Source organism: Scyliorhinus canicula, chromosome 5 (assembly GCF_902713615.1).
Source record: "Scyliorhinus canicula chromosome 5, sScyCan1.1, whole genome shotgun sequence".
NCBI classification, from domain to species: Eukaryota; Metazoa; Chordata; class Chondrichthyes; order Carcharhiniformes; family Scyliorhinidae; genus Scyliorhinus; species Scyliorhinus canicula.
The window spans coordinates 76,133,343-76,155,470 of record NC_052150.1 but is presented as its reverse complement, the minus strand read 5'-3'; the positions used below and the strand labels follow the sequence as shown (position 1 = coordinate 76,155,470).

Genomic DNA, 22,128 nt, shown 5'->3' with positions numbered 1-22,128 from the left:
TCCATCAAATGCCTTCCATCCATCCAAAATATGTCCCAACAGCTTTTCTGCAGAAATTCTAAGCAGGAGGGTGTTCCAAGGACATTTATTCTGCTGCAATCTCTGTCTGATTATCGGGTGGCACTCTGGTGACAGCTCATTACAGATAGTTGGGGCTGGGATGGAAAAGGAAGAAGAATAACTATTTGCAACCACTAGTCCTGAGCACTATATATATTTTTTCAGAATGAAGTAAAAGTATGCATCTGAAAGTTTGAGAAATTAATAATATTCTGCAAGAGCGCTTGTATTCTGGATTTGCTTATCAGTGTATATAATTGATCTTGGATGCAGTGATGTATTTCAGTAGTAAATCACAACAAAAAAAGTTGTATCTGTTTGAGGGATGTGTGTTTTGTCCCTAATTCATCTTGGAAAAAATGGTGAGCTGCTGCTTTGCAGTCTGTGTGTTAGTATACTCCGTGTTGTTAAATAATGTGCTGAGGTTTTGACCCAGCAAAGATAACGAAACTGATCCATTTCCAAGTTGGGATGGTGTGTGACTTTGAGGGGAGCTTGCAGGTGGTGCTCGCTACAAACCACTTCTGGTGGGTCTGTCTTGATGTTGGATGGATGATTGAGGTGTCTGGGACATTGGTTGAAAGGAATAATTCTGAGTATAACTATGTTGTCACTTGATTAGTCTGTGGGGACAGTTTTCTCAAATTTGGCACACGTCCCTAGACATTAGTGAGGAGAACTTTGCAGGGTGGTCACCTGTTGTCCTTGTGCTTCTAGGTGGATTTGGAAGGTATGGTCAAAGAAACCATGGCGAGTTGGTGATAAATGCTATACACATAGCAACTGGGGTGCCAATCAAGAAGGCTGTTTTTTGCCTGGATGGTGCAGACTGGAACTGTACTTATCCATTCAAATGTGGAATATCCCATGGCATATACCTTGTAGATGGTGGGCAGGCTTTGGGAGTCTGGAGGTGAGTCATTGATTGCAAAATTGCAAGCCTCTGCCCTGGATTTGTAACCACTGTATTTATGTGGCTGATCAGTGGTGAACCCTAGAGTTTTGATGGTGAGATACTCTGAGATAGCCATGCTGTTGAATGCCAAGGGTATGGATTCTTTCTTATTGGCATTGGTTGTTTTCTGGTGCACATATCACTTGTCACCTATTATTAGCCAAAGCATGTATGTTGTTTAGCTCTTGCTTCTTGCGGTCAGCGGCTGCTTAATTTTCTGAGGAATTGTGAATGGAACCAAACACTTTGGGAACATCGCTTCTGGTCTTATTATGGAAGGAAGATCTGGAAGCAGCTGAAGATAGTTGGGCCTTGGACACTTCTCTAAGAAACTCTTCAGCTCCCAGGACGTCATTGGAGATGATTGGCTCCAACAACAAAAAATTTTTGCACTAGATATGACTGTGTAGCCATAAGGTATTTCCCATTTATCATTCATTTCAATTTTTCTAGGGCTGCATGACAGTTGCTCACATGTTGCCTGTTGTCAAGAGTAATCGATTCACTTCATCCCTGGAATTCAGCCCTTTTCTCCAAATTTGGATCAATGCTGTAATGAAGTTTCGAACCGTGGTTCTGGCAGAGCTTGAACTGAACACCATTGAGTAGATTAATGTTGACCAAATGCTACTTGACTCTATTCTTTATGACAGCTGTGTTCTTCAATATTTGACCAGCTCTGTCAGTAGTGTTGCTACCAAGTCACTCTTGGTGAAGGCCTCCACCTCGAGTATGATCTTGCTATCCTCAGTGCCTCTTCCACCTGGTGTTCTACATGGAATACTGATTCATTAACTAAGGGATGGCAGTAGATGGTAATTATCAGAGGACCAAAGGACCAGGTGCCATGAGACTTCATCAGGTCTAGATTCAATGCTGAGGATGTGCACATCGTTTCATCTGTGTACCACTGTGCTACCCACCACTACTGGTGGGTCTGTCTTGATGTTGGATGGATGATTGAGGAGTTTGGGACATTGGTTGAAAGAAATAATTCTGAGTACAACTGTTGAGTTGTCACTTGATTAGTCTGTGGGACAGTTTTCTCAAATTTGACACATATCCCTGGACATTAGCGAGGAGAACTTTGCAGGGTGATCAACTAGCCTGGTTGTGCCGTTGTTGAGTCTTAATGTTTAGATTGGTGGGTGACATGTCTGTTTTTTTTTCTTTGACTTTTTTTTTTTTTGCAGGGTTTGATACAACTGCTAGACCATTTCAGAGAGCTGTTTCCAACGGTCTGTAGTCACATTTAGGGTAGACCGGGGAAGGACATCATATTTCCTTCCCAAAGACGTTAGTGAACCAGTTGAATTTTTCCAACAATTTGGCAGTTTCATGGTCACATTCATGGGTGTAATTTTTTTTTTAAATTGCAAATGTAAGTGGATTTTTAAATTCCTTCAACTGTCATGGTGGAATTTGAACTCCTGTCTGTGGGACATTAGTCCAGGCTTTTGGGTGGCTAGTCCAGTAACATGTTACCAGGCTCATAATGTGAGAAGAAATTAAAATTGAGTCTTGGTTGCAATATTTGAATGAGGACGGTGAAGATTACTTTCTGCATGAACAGGGATAGTTTCTTACGGAAGTATAGAAAATGTAGGAATTAAATAACTCACTTGGTGATCAGTGTATTTTGTATCCTAGGAAATTTTGGTGGAGGTGGTAGCTACAATGATTTTGGAAATTACCATCATCAGAACTCTAATTTTGGACCAATGAAAGGTGGAAACTATGGAGGAAGAAATATGGGTGGACCATACGGAGGTATATTTTTTGTTACTGTATGGCAGAAAGCAGTGTAGTGGAGGTCAAAGAACTCCTAAGTTAAAAGAAAGTGATGAGTTTACTTATTTTACATCTTTCTTCTTAATTAGGCTGAAAGATGTTTGAAAATTAGAAACTCTCTGACCACTTTTGACTTTTTAAGTATTTGGGTTGAGTGTTCCTGGGCAGACAGGGTAAAATTTTCCATTCTGGTACAGCATTATGCTTTAACCCAACCTCCAGAATCGCTTGGGAATTTTGCTTTGATTCAAAGATTGGGCCTGCTGAAACAGCCTCTGCTTTCTATGTTTATAGAATTTTCATTTTGCCTCCTGCGGAGTGTTCAGTTTTATATCGTCTTTGTTCATTTTTAAATTTAATTTGTTCATTTATTCTCTCTCCATTTTTCTGTTGTCTTATGGTACTGGTAGTTTCATGGGGGCTGGCCAAGTCAGTCTTGACTGAGTGTAAACAATAAATGGCAGAAAATAATAGGTCTGCTGAGGAGCTGACAGCTGAGACAATCTGCCCTCTTCCATTGTTCACCATCCAGGAATCACTGGACAGCCTTCAAGAATGGGGACCCGGTTAAATTTCTATTTTATCCCATCCCATCCCCTGGCCTTCATCCAGTCCAGCACCATCTGATTTTCTTATCTATGGGAGTACTACAACACCGTAGCCCATGAAGCATACATGCATTTTTCTTTATGCAATGTCAAGGAAAATGCCCTATCCAGGGTAACAGCTTCCTGCAGTCAGATTGGTAGTTGGGTTAAAAGATAATTTGGCTTTTATGTGATCTGCAGTTGTACTCGTGAATGGGTGTTTAGTTTTCAAATACAAAAGGCATATTACATTGAACATTGTGCTTTACAAATAGCTGGTAGTAGTCAGTAAAAGTCAGTTGTACTCCCAAGAATGTTCATTGTCGTTTTCAGAATGGCACATTTACTGAGCAGTAAATACATCACCGTTGATCTTGTGATTGTACGCAGATGGCAATGGCTTGGATTGTTCTGCTTTGTTCACAATAAAAATCCCGTTTAGAAATTTCCCTGGGGATAGGAGCAAACTTATGAATTCTTAATTGGATCATGACTGCTTTAAAACTTGAACTTTAGTCATCAGAATTAATTTGAAATTGGTAACCACAATATAGTCATAATGAACTAAACTACATTGACCAGCAGAGAAAAGTTGTTTCTCTTCTGAGAAAAAGTGGTACAAATATATGAACATGCATCAAGTTCAGCTGAAAAGTTGAAAGTTAATTTTCCAGTTGCTCTCTTTTAACTGTGGACACTGTTTTCCTTTGGTTTGCTTATGAATGTTTTAAGAAAATAGATTTAGACCACCCAATTCTCTTTCCAATTAAGGGGCCAATCCACCTACCCTGCACATCTTTTTGGGTTATGGGGTGAGACCCACGAAACACTGGGAGAATGTGCAAACTCAACACGGACAGTGACCCGGGGCCAGCATTGAACCCGGGTCCTTGGTGTTGTGAGGCAGCAGTGCTAACCACTGTGCCTGCTTGTGAATGTTAGTACAAAATAAACATGTTTATTAACACTGAATTAAAGGATTGATTCTGTGGCTTCTGTGCTAAGATTTAATATTGTTTCATCAGTAGGAGTTTCATTTTACATTTTTGCTGATTATCTATATCTGCATTGCAACCATAAATGAAAATCCCTCCCTTAAATCATAGAATTTACAGTGCAGACAGAGGCAATTCGGCTCATCGAGTCTGCACCGGCCCTTTGGAAAGATCAACCTACTTAAGCCCACGTCTCCACCCTATCCCTGCAACCCCACTTAACCTTTTGGACACTAAGGGGCAATTTATCATGACCAATCCACCTAACCTGCACATCTTTGGACTGTGGGAGGAAACTCACGTAGACACTGGGAGACGGTGCAAACTCCACACGGACAGTCACCCGAGGCTGGAATTGAAACTGGGATCCTGGAGCTGAGAGGCAGCAGTTCTAACCACTGTGCCACAGTGCCACCCTTAAATACACTGGATGCATCTATATGCACTATTGACAATTTCATATTTAATAAATTGGAGTGCCTTTTCTATATTTTAGAAATTGTCCAATTGCAGCATTTCTGAACGAATAGCTGTTTGGCATTTGGACAAGTGGCAACTTCAAATGGATGAGAATTTTAATTTTGTGCTTTTCTCCTTGCATTTCTCCAAAAAGTGGGAAAGCTGACTGGGGAAATTTGCTTCTTGCGTCAGGATTTTGAGGATGCTATGTCTGTGACAGGTGAAACTTGATGTCTTTGATGGAGAAAAGAATTGTTTTACAATTAGTGCCTCCAGTTGGCAGATTCACTCTTAATCCGTTTTGTGCAGTAAGCACTAATTACACTTCAGAACAATTGCAATTTCTCCTTGAATGTCTGTATCTGCGTTACCCCATATTATATCTTGATAATTCTACCCAAGTCATTCTACCCTTTGAATCTGAATACCAATATGAATTTAGTTTCCAAACTTTTTTCCTCGCGTAACTTATCTGCAGGAGCATGTTCTCACTTTCTTGGGAGTGCAGAATCATTTTTAAAAATGTAGGTACCAGATATTCTCGGGCATTACCCAAAACCTTTAAAAAATATTTAGAAATTTTGTTCATTAAGGGTAGCGCGGTGGCAGAGTGGTTAGCATTGCTGCCTCAGTGCCTAGGACCGGGGTTCGATCCCAGCTCCGGGTCACTGTCAGTGTGGAGTTTGCACATTCTTCCTGTGTCTGCATGGGTCTCACCTCCACAACCCAAAGATGTGCAGGGTAGGTGGATTGGCCACGCTAAATTGCCCCTTAATTGGGAATTATTTTTTTAAAAAGTAATTTTGTTCATTAAATATTTTGATGTTTTGTACAGTAAAGCTTGAATTAATTCTATTTAACTGTATATTCTTGAGAAATAATTGATGAAATTTAAAGTCAGTCAGTTGTCCTTGAGCAGCTAAACAAAAGTTTCTATTGCTCTGCTTTGACCATTGTAGATTTGATTTTAAGATCTTACTTGAAAGCAATGTTTTTTAAGTCCAGTCATACTTAAAACCTGTTGATAATTCAAATTATTGCAGTCTCCCTAAGGGCAAAAGCCTGTTTTGGAATTAACACTAGAATTCCAAACTACTGTTCATGGTGTAGGATAAGATGACCGCGTGGTTTTCATGAGATCATGGTGATCAAAATAGAATTTCTCCATCAAATGAGTTTGAATTCTAGTGTGTAACTGAATAACACCAAATGAAGAATGAATGAGGAATATGTACCAAAATTAAGCAGTTTTAATTTTTTTTTGCATTTAACTAAAACGGAATTATCCTGATACAATGTTATATAATCTTGATCCCAGGGAACTACGGTGGTGGTGGTAGTGGTGGTGGTGGATTTGGTGGTCGTAACAGATATTAATTCAGTAACAACCCATTCCAAGGGTAAGTGTGTGATCTATTCCTGTAATTTTATTTAGTACAGTTGCATTTAGTCGCAGAAATTTAAAGTTACTCCTTTTTTTCTTTTTATTAAATTTAGAGTGCCCGAATCATTTTTTCCAATTAAGGGGCAATTTAGCATGGCCAATCTACAAATCCTGCATGTCTTTTGGGTTGTGGGAGTCAAGCCCACGCAAACATGGGGAGAATGTGCAAACTCCACATGGACAGTGACCCAGAGCCGGGCTGAACCTGAGACCTCGGCACCGGGAGGCAGCAATGCTAAGCACTGTGCTGTTTAAGTTACTTCTAATGCTTTGTTAAATTGTTGGACTCAGGTTTCAAATAATAATTTGAAATTGCATCTCCTTTGTTTCCTTAACCCAGTTAGATATGCACAACTGTTCATAATTGTAGCAAGTTGTCTGGGGAGGAATAATGTTGCCAGTTTATTTAAGTAACCTTTTTTTTCTGGAAAACGCAAGTTTCATTCAGCATACCTCTTTAAGGGTTTTGTACCATTTCAATGTTAAATGGATAGTAACATTGGATTTTTATGATTAACTGCTGCTTACTATTTACCTCTATTTTATTGTAACAGGCATCACTATATAAATAGGGGAGGATGAGAGCCCAGAGTTTACAGGACAGCTGCAGGTTATTCTCTCAGCAAAATTTTAAGGAAAAAAATTATCTCAGCGGAACATAAAAAGGCAGTGAGATGACGGAAGACTCCAGAGCACAGGCAGAGAAAACCATTTTGTCAATTCTTGGGATTGTTTAATTGAGCGGACTCTTTATGTGGAGAAAGGACTGTAAAGATGCCTTGGAGACAGATTTCTAGCTTTTTAAAAATTTTCTTTGCTGTAGTATCTTTGTAGTGTTCTGCATAAGTTGCAATGTGGAATTGTTATGAGTTGAGGGGATTTTTCAACATTTAAATATTCCTAGACACACAGAACTTTCAGAGCTATGAACCAGGATCATGGAGTTATAATATTCAGTCTTTCTATGTTCAATATCTGCAGTGTGTAGAGTTTGGAAAATGTTGTATGTCCACAGTAACTTTAATAAAATCCCCAAAAAAAAGAAAAGGGGGTGTCTAATTGTTTTTTTAGGTAGATTTGTTATGGGTGGGTAAAGTGTTCAGTCTTTGACACAGCCAGGGAAATGCAAGGACTGCTAATCAGACAAAAGGTGCAGAGGTGAATCTTCAAATCCTCAGAATTTAAAAACTGCTTAGAACTGAATGGTTTCTGCAAGGAGGAAAGATCCTTAGATCCTGTAGATGCAGCAGCTACTTCATCGGCCAGGAAAGGCATGATCCGGCGTTAAACAGCAAGTGGTTTACACTTTCAAGAAAACAGGTCTAGCACAAGAAGTCTGGACAAAGAAGCGTAATTTCAGCCAGCACTCTTAAGTGAGCGGTATTCATTCATCAAAAGCTTTAACTGCAGTAAATTTAAGGAGGAGGCCAACGAAAACAGATGTGTCTTGTAGAGCAGAATAGAACTAAACATCAGTTAAACTTCGTCATGTAGGTAAGATATTATTTAATTGTCTTTATTTTACAGAAGTGAACAGGTGGCCAATACAATAATAGTCCGTAGCAAACTAGAAGACAATGTTTTATATTATCAATTTGTTCCATAGTACCACATACTTAATTTTGATCTGCACAAGTACCCTTTTGTGCAAAGTTAAAATCTGCACAAAATTAAAAACTCAAGGTTTCTTTGTGCCTAACTATTTACCTTTTCTGTGCTATTTAAGGTTATAGTATCTGATGGTGGGTGTTGATTGTCCACTGGATCTTAAACTGTGAGCTGCCAGACTTCATTCCACATGTGATCAGAACCATCCTCAGCCAGCGTCTGACCTCTATCAACTGGTCTGAGCTGCACTGAAACTGAAATCACAGTGGAGAGGGCAGTGATCCAGGCTATAAGCCACATGATCAGTTTTGTTCTCTGCTGAGGTAGGTAAGTGTACAGAACACCGAGCAATATGCGTTGATTTGAACGTAACATTCGGAATGAGCAGTGAATTATTTTGAATAATTGAATTGAACTGAAGGGGTTTGGCATGTCAAAATTGAAAGCATCAAATTAGTGCCTGCTCATTTAATGAGGCCAAGTTAGTGATGGAAAATCACTAACATAGCCTGTGACTGTAATGAAAATATTCCTCTTGCTTTAAAACTTGATTTATTATTGTATAGTGAAGCCTACATAACGCACATTATGATTAATGGTAATTTTTCAGAATTCTGGTCTTCCGAACCTGGGTAAAAATAAATTTTTGCCCAATCATCTCGCTGTATCGAGCAGACAAAATATTTTGCAATGTTGATTAAATAGCTAAGCATTTACATCCAGTTGCCTTTCAGCAATAGATTCCCTCCTAGATTTTGGCTGGTGTCTGTTATATTCTGTGCAGACTCTGCACTTAAAAAGTGCCTCTCTTTAAGGTTAGTTCTAAATGTTTGATGTGCTAGTGATTTTGTAAAATTTAAGCAGATCAGAAAATGAGGGAGGTCAGTAGTGAAGAAATAGATGCATTACCCAAATTTAGTCAAATGAAGCATGTATCAGATAAATGTTCAACCAAGTTTACTTTTTGTTGACAAAATGCTGTGAATTTTAAGGCCGTTGTTGTGTTTTTTCACTTGCACTTTGAGTTAACATAGAGTCCTGGAAATATTTACTCAAATAACAGTCGAGTAATCCGATTTCAAACCCCTGCTGATCTTGTCCAATATGTGTTTGGTGATGGGGATTGTTAGTCTTTTTTTTTTCTCCTTCACTGCTATTCCTTTTTTTAAAAATAATTTTTATTGAAAAATTTTGAATTTACACAACAACATCAAATACTAAAATACCAACGATAACAGTAATAACAACAATCATAAACTTTCGCCCCTCCTCAATGAACAACCCAACATATTAACAACTTAAGTTAACCCAGTGTTAAGTTACATAACCGTAGTGAAAAAAAATAGAAACTATAGTTAGGAACACGAGTTCCTAAATCGCGAGTCCCCACCCTGGTTTGACCCTGGATCCAACCACCCTCGACACCGTCCCCGCCACCCCCTTCCAGAATTCTTGCAGTGCCGGACATGCCCAGAACATATGGGCATGATTCGCTGGACTCCCCGAACACCTGGTGCACCTGTCCTCACCCCCAAAGAACCTACTCATCCTAGTCCCGGACATGTGGGCCCGGTGCAGCACCTTAAATTGGATGAGGCTAAGCCTCGCACATGAAGAGGAAGAGTTGGCTCTCTCCAAGGCATCCGTCCAAGTCCCGTCATCTATCTGCTCCCCAAGTTCCCCCTCTCATTTAGCCTTCAGCTCCTCCACTGACGACTCCTCCACCTCCTGCATTACCTTATAGATGTCAGACACCTTCCCCTCTCCGACCCACACCCCCGAAAGCACTCTGTCCATCGTCCTCCGCGAGGGCAGCAAAAGGAATCCCTCTACCTGTTGCCTAGCAAACGCCTTTACCTGCAAGTATCTGAACATGTTCCCTTGGGGAAGCCCAAATTTATCTTCCAGTTCCCCCAGGCCCACAAACCTCCCGCCAATAAACAGGTCCCTCAATTTACTGATGCCCACCCTTTGCCACCCCCTAAATCCCCCATCCTTGTTCCCCGGGATGAACCGATGATTGCCACCCAATGGAGCCTCCATCGAGCCCCCTGTTTCCACCCATGCCGTCTCCACTGTCCCCAGATTCTTAGGGTCGCTGCCACCACCGGGCTCGTGGTATACCTCTTAGGGGAGAGCGGCAACGGCGCCGTTACCATGGCATCCAGGCTCGTACCTCTACATGACGCCATCTCCGTTCTTTTCCACGCCGCCCCTCCCCCCTCCATCACCCATTTACGCACCATTGACACATTGGCCGCCCAATAGTACCCCAAAAGGTTGGGCAGCGCCAGCCCGCCTCTATCCCTCCCTCGCTCCAGGAAAACCCTCTTCACTCTCGGAGTCCCATGTGCCCACACAAAGCTCAAGATACTGCTAGTCACTCTCCTAAAGAAGGCCCTGGGGATGAAGATGGGCAGGCACTGAAAGAGGAACAAGAACCTCGGAAGCACCATCATTTTGACGGACTGCACCCTCCCCTCCAACGACAATGGCAGCATGTCCCACCTCTTGAACTCCTCCTCCATCTGATCTACAAGCCTGGTGAAATTATGTTTGTGAAGAGTCCCCCAGTCCCTGGCCACCTGCACCCCCAGGTACCTAAAACTCCCCTGCCCGCCTAAGCGGGAGCCTACCAATTCCTTCCTCCTGGTCTCCAGGATGCACCACAAACACCTCACTCTTGCCTAAATTTAGTTTATAACCTGAAAATGTCACAAACTCAGCTAGCAGCTCCATCACCCCCAGCGTTCCTCCCCACCTCGCACCAAACCTCTCCACCTCTCTGAATCCCTCAACGCCATCGCCAGCGGCTCGATTGCCAATGCAAACAACAAGGGGGACAGGGGGCAACCCTGCCTGGTCCCTCGGTAAAGCCGGAAGTACTCCAACCTCCTCCCATTCGTGGCCACGCACGCCATCGGGGCCTCATATAGCAGCCTCACCCATCTAATAAACCCTTCACCAAATCCAAACCTCCCCAACACCTCCCATAAGTACCCCCACCCCTCTCTATCGAAGGCCTTCTCCGCATCCAGCGCCACCGCTGTCTCTGCCTCTCCCTCAATCGCCGGCATCATGATGACATTCAACAATCTCCGCACATTCGTGTTTAGCTGCCTTCCCTTCACAAACCCTGTCTGGTTCTCGTGTACAACCCCTGGCACACAGTCCTCTATCCTGGTGGCCAGGATTTTTGCCAGCACCTTGGCATCTACGTTGAGGAGAGATATTGGCCTGTATGAACCACACTGCTGGGGGTCCTGGTTCCTCTTTAAGATTAACGAGATCAGCGCCCGCGACATCGTCGGGGGCAAAGTCCCCCCTTCCCATACTTCATTAAGTGTCCGCATCAGCAGGGGGCCCACTAGATCCACAAACTTTTTATAAAATTCCACCGGGAACCCATCCGGCCCCGGTGCCTTCCCTGACTGCATCTGCCCGATCCCCTTAACTAGCTCCTCCAGCTCAATCGGCGCACCCAACCCCTCCACCTACTCCTCCTGCATCTTCGGGAAAGAAAGCCCGTCGAGGAACCTCTTCATTCCCCTCCTCTCCCCCGTTGGCTCCGACCGGTACAGTTCCCCGTAAAAGTCCTTGAAGACCTCATTCACCTCTACCCCCTTCCGCACCACATTCCCACTCTTGTCTCACACTCCAGCAATTTCCTTTGCCGCATCCCGCTTGCGGAGCTGATGAGCCAGCATCCTACTCGCCTTTTCACCATGTTCGTACACTGCCCCATGTGCCTTCCTCCACTGTGCCTCCGCCTTTCTAGTGGTCAGCAAATCAAATTTAGCCTGCAGGCTGCACCTCTCCCCCAACAGTCCCTCCTCTGGTGCCTCTGCGTGCCTCCTGTCTACCTCCAGCATCCTTCCCACCAGTCTATTCCTCTCGCTCCTCTTCTTGTGTGCCCGGATGGATATCAGCTCCCCACGAATCACTGCTTTCAAGGCTTCCCAGACCACCCCCACCTGAACCTCCCCCGTATCATTCACCTCGAGGTACCCCTCAATACTTGCCCGGACCCTCCTACACACCTCCTCCTCCACCAACAACCCCACATCCAACCGCCACAACGGGCGCTGGTCCCGCACCTCCCCCATCTCCAACTCCATCCAATGCGGAGCGTGGTCGGAGATTGTAATGGCCGAATACTCGGCCTCCTCCACTCTCGGAATCAGTCACCTACTCACCACGAAGAAGTCTATCCGAGAGTAGACCCTATGTACGTGGGAGAAGAAAGAGTACTCCCGTACCCTCGGACTCTCAAACCTCCATGGATCCACCCCACCCATCTGGTCCATAAACCCTCTCAGTACCTTGGCCGCCGCCGGCCTCCTACCCGTCCTAGAGCTGGACCGATCCAGTGAAGGATCCAACACCGTATTGAAGTCTCCCCCCATGATCAGAACTCCCGCCTCTAGATCCGGGACCCGTCCCAACATACGCCTCACAAAGGCCGCGTCGTCCCACTTTGGGGCATACACACTAGCAAGTACCATTCACTGCTATTCCTGTTACAATGTGCCTGGCATCTATTTTCCCCACGTAGCTAGCAGGAATGAGATCTTGTGGGACATTAGATGAGGATCTGCAGATAATCTAATATATTAATTTAACTACAACTTCTAATATCACTGGAAGGGTGCTAAGTTTTTAAATTGGCAAATGCAGTGTGTACAGTTACGTGCAGGGATTCTCTGAGCTGGCAGGTGGGCTCTTGTGGCAAATAGCTTCTGTTTTAAATGAGTATTTTGTAACCTTCAAATTTGTAGGGAGCTAGACATTTCTAATAAAATGGTGCTGCATTGGTAAGAACTGTTGATAAGTAGCTAAGAAACGTGTGTAGTCCCCATTTACTGGAATTATTGTTCTTGTTTAATTTAGGTTTCCTTCCTTATGGTTTGCCACTAAGTTTTGTGAAACACAACTAGTATCTTTAAAATTCTTTAGAATTCCATTTGATAAACCTACCTTGAGCATTGATTGGTGGTTACATTTATATATCGGAAATGGCATTGGAGTTGAGCTGTAAAACATTGTATGGATGGTGGGTGCATAGAATCAAACAAAGTTGTACGGGTGCTCTTTGCTGCATACTTTTCTTCTCTAATTTAGACTTGTTATATTCTGTGCAGACAAGTTACGGTGGGGCTGAGGTTTTTGTTCTCTTGTTAACCAATGGACCCTGTTGGAAATATTTTAAGAGTGGATATTGGATTATTGGAGGTTCAGGCCCTTTTGGGATAGTCTGATCAAATTACACGCAAATAACATAAATAGGAGCAGGAATAGGCCATACAGCCCCTCGATCCTGCTGTCGTTTATTAAAATCATGGCTGATCTTAAATATTAACTCCACTTTCCCACCTGATTTTCTACCCTGCAATTCCCTCCATATCCAAAAGCCAAGCAATCTCAGCCTTCAGTACACTCAGCCCTCAGGGTGGCGAATGCCAAAGATTCAGAACCCTCTTTGAATGAATGAAGAAATTTCTCATGCTTGCTATCCAAGTCTTGCTTATGAAGAATGATCACTTAAAGGCTTGTGCACCTGCACTGCATAAACATCCGTTTAATAATTTGAAGCGACTTAATTACTTCACTGTTCGTTTCTGTGAAATATGAAACTTAAATTTGGATTGTGATCATTTTTTTCTCCCTTTCCAGGAGCTGATACGGGATTCAATGGATTGTGGATGTTTTTGACAAGGATGCTGAGTTCAGTAAATTGATAGTTTTCCATTTAGTGACGGGCTTTAAAGGTAGTTTTGGTCAGGAGCTCCTGTTTATAGTTTTTCATTCATGACAGGTTTTAAAGGTAATTTTGATCAGAAGCTCCTGTTTACTTAGTAAGTAAGACCAGGGATGTGGCAATTCACTCAGCACATTGCTGTAATTGTAGTTTCTCACTTGCTGCTGTCTTTGGAGTCTGTGTAGCTGAAAATGACCAGAATTAATTATAAATTGCACAGAAACAGTAATTGTGGAATTGCCTGTTGAGTTGCAAGAGTAAAATAAGGGGCCACAGGCTTCATTCAAAAGGCAAATTTAGAATTTGGACTAAGAAGTTCTTCACACAGCAGGTAATCATTATATTGAACAGGCTCCTGGATAGAGTGGTGGAGATTAAAGCCTCCGAATCACAAGAACCAGTTGAATGCTATTGGTCTGCCATTTCTATAGCATACATGCATAGTTCCAAAACTTTCTGTACTTTCGAAAGTGGGTTATGTTCGATCTGAACCGAGGTAACTTAGTTAATTGAATCGTGGAAACATTTTTCATTATAAATTGAACATTAAATTTTCCTGCTGCAGTTTTCCTCAATTCGTGTAATCTTGGCAGCTGAAGGTCTGAAGTTGGATATCGAATCATAAGATCTATCTTTAAGGAAAAATAAGTAAATGATGGACATGCAATATTACAGAAGTGCTCAAAAGTCAATGAACTTACACTCGACACATATATTCAGAGATTGGTGTAATAAACCACCTGTTGCAGATTATTTTGTGGCTGGATTTTGTTGGATCATTTTCCTTTATATACATATTTCTATAAGCTGACTGTCCAATTTTCTTCCCTTCACATTATGAATATTTGTCTTTGTTCTTTTATGAAGTGAGCAATTTTATGATGCAGTTCAATACACCAATACATTTATAGCTTTCCCTATTTGGCAACATATCTTATTTGGAAATCATAAAGACCTACTGCTGTAGGTGTGAATAAATCCACTCTTACAGAAAGCAACCCATCTGAGAAACAAGGCAAACCATTAAGCATTGTATTGGATATGGCATTATTGCATACAATAATTATAATAAGTTCTCTGAAACTGCACTGCAGCTTGTCAGCACTACCTTACTTGGATCTAAACATCAAGAATTTTAGTAGATAATAAGTGACCCACAGATGCGCCGGCTGTAACATGCCAAACTTCACACTCTTTCTGTGGAGCACCGCATTCATCCGGTTGTACCCGGCCCTCCGCTTAGCCACCTCCGCACTCCAGTCCTGATAGATCCGCACTACCGTGTTCTCCCACTTGCTGCTGCGCTCCTTCTTGGCCCACCTAAGCACGCACTCTTGGTCAACGAACCGGTGGAACCGCACCAGCACCACCCGTGGCGGCTCATTCGGCTTGGGCCTCCTGGCCAGTATTCTGTGGGCCCCCTCCAGCTCCAGGGGCCCCTGGAAGGACCCAGCTCCCATCAGCGAGTTCAACAAAACGACCACATAGGCCCCCAGGTCTGACCCCTCCAGCCCCTCCGTGACGCCCAGGATCCGCAAATTTTTCTGCCCTGACCGGTTCTCCATCTCCTCGAACCGCTCCTGCCACTTCTTATGGAGTGCCTCGTGCATCTCCACCTTTACTGCGAGGGCCGCGGCCTCATCTCTTTTGGAGGCTTGTTGTCGAGCTCCCGGATCTCCACCCCCTGGGCTGCCTGTGTAGCCAGCAGCTTGTCCGCATTCGCCTTCAGCGAGTCTAGCAGCTCCACTTTTAGCTCCTGAAAACATCGCTGGAGAGTCTCCTGCTGCACCTGCGCCCACTGCCTCCATTCCCCGAGGCCTCCGCCGGCCGCCATCTTGATTCTCTTCCCCCATTTTTTCTTAGGCGCTGCCACCGCTATTTTGCTGGCCCCACTCCTGGTCAAGACCATAGACCACTGGGAATCCGCTGCAGACACCTTCCCATGTCGGGAACAGTCGAGCAAGTACCGCTGGGGGCCCTTAAAAGAGCCCAAAAGTCCGTTCCTGGCGGGAGATGCCGAACAGGCGGCTTAGCTCCGCATAGCCATAACCGGATGTCAAGGTTGGAACTTCTGTTAGTTCTTGGATTAAATCTACAAGAAAGATGATCTCGTAATTCCTATGTGGCATGGTCAGTGATCAGTATCAATAGATTTCAGAGGTCATTTCATGGGAGAATATCATAATTTATAGTGCAGACGGAGGCCATTCAGCCCATCGAGTCTGCACCTGCTCTTGGAAAGAGCACCCTTCCCAAGCCCACACCTCCACCCTATCCCCATAACCCAGTAACCCCACTCGACACTAAGGGAAATTTTGGACACTAAGGGTAATTTAGCATGGCCAATCCACTTAGCCTGCACATCTTTGGACTGTGGGAGGAAACCGGACCACCCGGAGAAAACCCACGCACACGGGGAGAATGTGCAAACTCCACACAGACAGTGATCCAAGCCGGGAATCGAACTTGGGACCCTGGAGCTGCGAAGCAGTTGTGCTAAGCACTATGTTACCGTGCTGCCCATATAGTATGTACTTTAACAGATTGCATAAAAGGTTCACAAAGTTCAATTTAGGATTCCTGGCATGGTATTAGCATCTGAATTACTGGATTATGCTGAGGTATTTTAGGACAGGCATAAAATAAAGTCACCATAATCCCAGATTAACCATTGACTGCTTTCTTCTTTGAGGGGGAGAGCTGACTGGTGGTGATTTAACCTGAGCATCACCACACCTCAAGCAAGGCAGGCCTTCATTTAGAACCTCAGCCGGTACGGGAATTGAACCCCGCTCTGCATCATAGGTTCTAACTGGTGTTCGGTTCTTGGAGAAGGGGACTGTTGGATCAGATGTCTAATGCCTTAAAAATAAATTCTGGAGAAACATTTCCTTAAGCCTTCATGGAACGGATGAGAAATTGTGATGACACAAAGAATAGAACACTCAAAGTTTGCCAAATTTAGAAATAATCCAGATACTAGACACAGGCAACAATAAAACAGAAGGATTAAGGTGGAGAATGAGGCTGACAATATCTAGCAGAAGATTTGCCTCCTACAAAAGTAGACAAAATTGGAGCAACAATAATGGGTGAATGAATCCCAGGAATGCCAAAATTGCAGTTAATGGGTGTCCCGGGTGTGAATTGAAATATTGTGGTAAACTAGAAATTCTTCTGAGAAAGAAGATTTAAAAACTGGTGAATCCGAACAAATTGTACTTTTTGATCCTGCGATGAATGTGCTAAAGATTGCTTTAACTGTACCCCAACAGTGCTTTGGACAGACCGGTTAAAATGATAGCTTGACAGGGGCTTAGGCATCCCAGCAAAGGTATGTCTGGAGAGATTGCCACTCTGTGGAAATTACAGGCTGCAATCTTTTTTCAGTAAATTTAAGGGTACCCAATTTTATTTTTCAATTAAGGGGCAATTTAGCCTGGCCAATCCACCTGCCCTGCACATCTTTGGGTTTATGGGGATAGGACCCACGCAGAAACAGGGAGAATGTGCAAACACCACACAGACAGTGACCTGGGGCCGGGATTGAACCTGGGTCATCAGCGCTGTGAAACAGTAGGTCTAACCACTGTGCCGCCCTTGGCCACAATTGAAATGGTGAAAGATTGCGGAATTCTGTGATTCGGAGGGATCTGGGTGTCTTAGTGCATGAATCACAAAAGGCTAGTACGCAGGTACATAAAATAATTAGGAAGCGAGTAGAATTCGAGGGGAATTGATTACAAAAGTGGGGAGGTTATGCAAGATCACATCTGGGGTACTTGTGTATGGTATTAGTCTCCTTACTTAAGAAATATGTGTGAGAAAAAGTGTAGAGAAGGTTTACTAAACTAATACCAGGAATGGGTGGGTTTCCTGATGAAGAAAAATTGGAAATATTAGGCTTGTACTCACAGGTTTTGAAGAGTAAGAGACAACTTGATTGAAACCTTTAAGATCCTGAGGAGTCTTGACAGGATGGACGTGGAGAGGATGTTTCCTCTTGTGGGACAATCGAGACCTAGGGGTCACTCAAAAAGACATGAGAATTTTTTTCTGAGGGTTGTGAGATTATGGAATTCCCTTCCTCAGGAAGTAGCGAAAGCAGAATCTTTGAATATGTTTATGGAAGAGCTTGATAGATTCTTGATTGACAAGGGGTGGAAGGTTTCCAGGGGTAGGCAGAATATTTGTAAAATACATTTTACAGGAAATGAACATTGTTGGACTGCATTTATTGCCCATCACTAACTACCACCCTACATTTCAGAGAGCATTTGATTGTTGTGGATCTGGAGTCAGATGTAGACCAGACCAAGTAAGAACAGCAGATTTCCTTCCCTAAAGGGCATTAGTGAACCAGTTGGGATTTTACGACAACTGACAATGGTTTAATGGTCATCATTGTGTGGGGTTGAGATTCCAATCAGATCAGCCATGATCTTTATTGAATGGCTGAAAAGGCCCAAAAGGCTAAATGACCTACTAATCCATATGTTTTTATGAAGCAATGAAAATCAGGGAAGCAATTGTCTTAAAGTTACATAGACAATTTAATCTTCTATAATGTCTGAATTTTCTACGGTATAGCCATTAGATTGCTGTTATTCCTACTTTTTTATGTCACGATGGAGCTCCGTATTTTTGGCTCAGTCTTACAATTCCGGCTTCTTAGAAATAGAACTGATTCATGTAATGCTGGTTTGGGGGGGGGGGGCTGTGTGGAGAGTGGGTAATGCTGGTAATGTGTGAGGTAAGAGAGTACAATGGCAGATGGGATGGCTGGACAGCTCAAGGAGGTCTAGTCAGGTCAGCTCAGAGGGGTTGGAAGGTGGGGGGGAGAGTGAAGAGGGTATTTGTTGAGGGTTGTGTTGGTGGCAGTTGTATAGTTACAAAGGAGGTAGACTAGGAATTTGCTGTCTTAACACTTTCTGGGTAACTATTCGGGTAAGCAAGTCGGAACTGTCAAGTCCTTGATTCTAATGTGTCAGATTTTTTCAGAGGGGCCTGGGAATTGCCATCAAAGTTCAAACTTTCTGGATAATTCCCACAATGTATTGTGTGGGACTGCTGTAGGGTCTCAAAGAGCGTTCGGTTGTACATATGGTCTCTGACATCCAGAGACTGGAATATTTGGGTTAATATTAGACCAGAATTATATATAGCTCTTGGTTAAAGGAATCAAGGAATATGGTGGTAAGGCTGGTTCAGGGTATTGCAATTGATCAGTCATGATCATAATGAATGGCGGAGTAGGCTCAACAGGCCGAATGGACTCCTTCTACTTTCTATGTTAATATATATTTTTCAAGGACAAAAAGTTATTAGAGCCAAAATCATGGAGAAATGGGCAGGGACTTGACACCAGCAAAATATCTGACAATGGAGGGGGATTTGCCAAAGACGACTTTAAATGAGGGGGGATTTGCCAGAGGACTTCAGAGACATGTTCTGAGAATGTCTTGGTCATTAATATTATACTTTCGGTCTTTAACTTTATGAAAGGAATCATGAGGGTTAGCACTGTTGCTTCACAGCGCCAAGATCCCAGGTTTGATTCCCGGTTTGGGTCACTGCGGAATCTGCATGTTCTCTCTGGGTTTCCTCCCACAAGTTCCGTACGACGTGCTGTTGGGTGAATTGGACATTCTGAATTCTCCCTCTGTGTACCCGTTGCGACTAGGGGATTTTCACAGTTAACTTCATTGCAGTGTTAATGTAAGCCCACTTGTGACAATAAAGATTATTATTATTGTGATGTGAATGAAATTCTGCACAGAGTTTAGCTTGGAAACTAGACAGTAAATTGACAACTGCATGGCATGAGTGGTTCATACAAATAATTCACTCAGAATGATTGGATGGAAAAGTCCCTATCAATTAGTCAATGGGCAAAATTCCAATTTGTCATCTTTTCTGTGATGTAGTCCTGCTCTAGAAATATTACAGTTCCATTTTAGGGGCAGCAGGGTAGCATGGTGGTTAGCATAAATGCTTCACAGCTCCAGGGTCCCAGGTTAGATTCCCGGCTGGGTCACTGTCTGTGTGGAGTCTGCACGTCCTCCCCCTGTGTGCGTGGGTTTCCTCCGGGTGCTCCGGTTTCCTCCCACAGTCCAAAGATGTGCGGGTTAGGTGGATTGGCCATGCTAAATTGCCCGTAGTGTACTAATAAAAGTAAGGCTAAGGGGGGGGTTGTTCGGTTACGGGTATAGGGTGGATACGTGGGTTTGAGTAGGGTGATCATGGCTCGGCACAACATTTGAGGGCCGAAGGGCCTGTTCTGTGCTGTACTGTTCTATGTTCTATTTTCTTGCATATTTGATGCTTTGCATGCAGGGAGCTATGCTTTAATCAAGGCAGGAGTCTTAAGAAAAGTTAAAAAGCACTCAGCTGAGGCATCACGTAAAACCATCTGAGAAATAGTTCCATTCAGTAGATTTAATATACTATAAAAGGGAGGGTCATAGAGAATGGAAAGGCTCTGGTTGGAAATAGGTTGTGGTAGTACCCTCCCCAACCACACAAAGTCCAAAATCATCTTTTTACCCTCATAAAAAGTTTTAGACATGAAGGTCGGGAGGTTCTGAAAGATAAAAACCGCCAACGATAGTGGGAGAACATCCCATCTCTTAAAGTCTTCTTTCACCACATCCAACAGACTGGTCAGGTTTAATTTATGTAACTGCCCAATTATGTGCCATCCGGATTCTGAGATACTGAAAACTTGTTCCAGCCAGCCGAAACGGCACCATCTAAACCCTTCCCCTGTATCTGAGCATTCACTGGGAATGTCTCTTTCCCATGTCTTATGAAGACACTTATCACTCTTATATCCCCAGAACGAGCTGAATTTTGTCACTATCCCTAAAATCTAGTCTATACTGGAAATTGGTTCTGTGATATATAACAGATCATCTGCACCCAAGGAGACTCGGTGCTCCAGCCCTCCCCTCTATATTTCTTGTCATTCCATCGATGTCCTAAGTGCCATTGTTAGTAGTTCGATTGCCAGTGCAAAGAGTAAATGGGACATTGGACATACCTGCCTTGTTCCCCATTACAAACCAAAATAACCCAAACTAAAAGCGTTTGTATGCACATTTGCTGTGGGGGCCCTATGTAAGTCTAATCCAGCCAACAAATCCAAGACCAAACCACTCAAGAACTTTGAAAAGATATTCCCACTCAACCAGATTGAAAGCCTTTTCGACATCCATGGGTATTATTTCCTCTGCTTCCTGGCCTGACGGGACCATCATCATTGCATTCACCAATCTCCTGATATTTGACAGTAACTGCCGCTCTTTGACAAACCCTGTCTGGCCCTGTGCTCTCAGCCTTGGTATCTGATCTTCTAAGTGTGTCACCAACAACTTTGCATCCACATTTAAAATCAAAATTGGCTGATAGGACCCACACTCCTTCAGGTCTTTTTCTTTAGAATGAGTGAAAACGAGGCCTGTGCTAAAATGGGTGGAAGCTCTCCCTTATTCATTGTGCCATTAAACATTTCAACCAGGAAGGGTCCCAATATTGTGGCAAACCTTTTATAAAATTCTACTGGGAATCCACCCAGCGTTCCCAGATTGCATAAGCCTAATGCCTCCCATCACCTCTTCCAGCAAAGTGGGGCTCCCAAGCCCTGCACTTTCCCTTCCTCCACCACTGCGAAGTTTAAGTTGTCTAGAAACTGCTTCATACCCAAGTCTCCAACCAGAGACTCTGATTTGTACAGGCCTGATAGAAGGCCTCATACGCTCCATTCATTGTCCTTGGGTCAGTGACCACCCTGCCCGCAGCGTCCTTTATCCCTTCAATCTCTGACGCACGAGCAGCCGACTGGCCTTTTCACCTTGCTCATAAAGTACACCCCTGGCCTGACTCAATCGCCCCACTGCTTTCCTCATCAACATAAGTTCACACTCCATCTGGAGCTTTTTTCTCTCCTTCAATAAACCATCAGGAGAGGCCGAGTACCCCCCATGTACTGCTAAGATGACTTCCACAAACTACTGTACAGCGCGCCCATGGTGAGCGTACGGACAAAATTAACCATCTCTGAATACTTCCGACTGAACAGAGGCATGAAGCCTTGATGCCTGCTGCCCTTGCTGCTGTTTGCTTTGGTAATCAAGCCACTGGTGATCACCCTCAGAGCAGTGAAGGTGGAGAGGTATCCAAAGGGGAGACAGAGTCTCACTGTATGCAGGCGACCAGCTCTTTTAAGTCTCCACCCTCCTGGCCAGCACGGAAGGAGTAATGACTCCTGAAGGGGTTTGGATCCGTCTCAGATTTCAAACTTAACCTGAGTAAGAATGAAATATTTCCTGTGAATCCACAGAGGGGAGGAGCAAAGCTGGGGGAACTACAGCTCAAACCGGCCACAACCAAATTCAGCTACCTGGGGATCCAAATAGTGCATGACTGGACTCGGATCCACAAGTGGAACCTGATGAGTTTGGTACAGGAAG

At 43.6% G+C, this 22,128-nt stretch overlaps 1 protein-coding gene across 9 annotated transcripts in view; it reads left to right on the top strand.

The window, feature by feature from the left end:
- The window catches only part of LOC119966057 (heterogeneous nuclear ribonucleoproteins A2/B1-like), a 36,301-nt gene extending 21,891 nt beyond the window's left edge, over nt 1-14,410 (top strand). For 3 of the 9 annotated variants that reach the window (XM_038797244.1, XM_038797238.1, XM_038797242.1), the window contains 5 exons: nt 778-973; nt 2,666-2,785; nt 6,166-6,247; nt 6,846-8,222; nt 13,573-14,410. In XM_038797244.1, coding sequence (XP_038653172.1) covers nt 778-973; nt 2,666-2,687 — 218 coding nt within the window. In that variant the 3' untranslated portion in view covers nt 2,688-2,785; nt 6,166-6,247; nt 6,846-8,222; nt 13,573-14,410. The remainder of the gene's footprint in view (nt 1-777; nt 974-2,665; nt 2,786-6,165; nt 6,248-6,845; nt 8,223-13,572) is intronic. The other 6 variants (XM_038797243.1, XM_038797240.1, XM_038797239.1 and 3 more) reach the window with 5 other exon arrangements.
- Nucleotides 14,411-22,128: the final 7,718 nt, after the last annotated feature.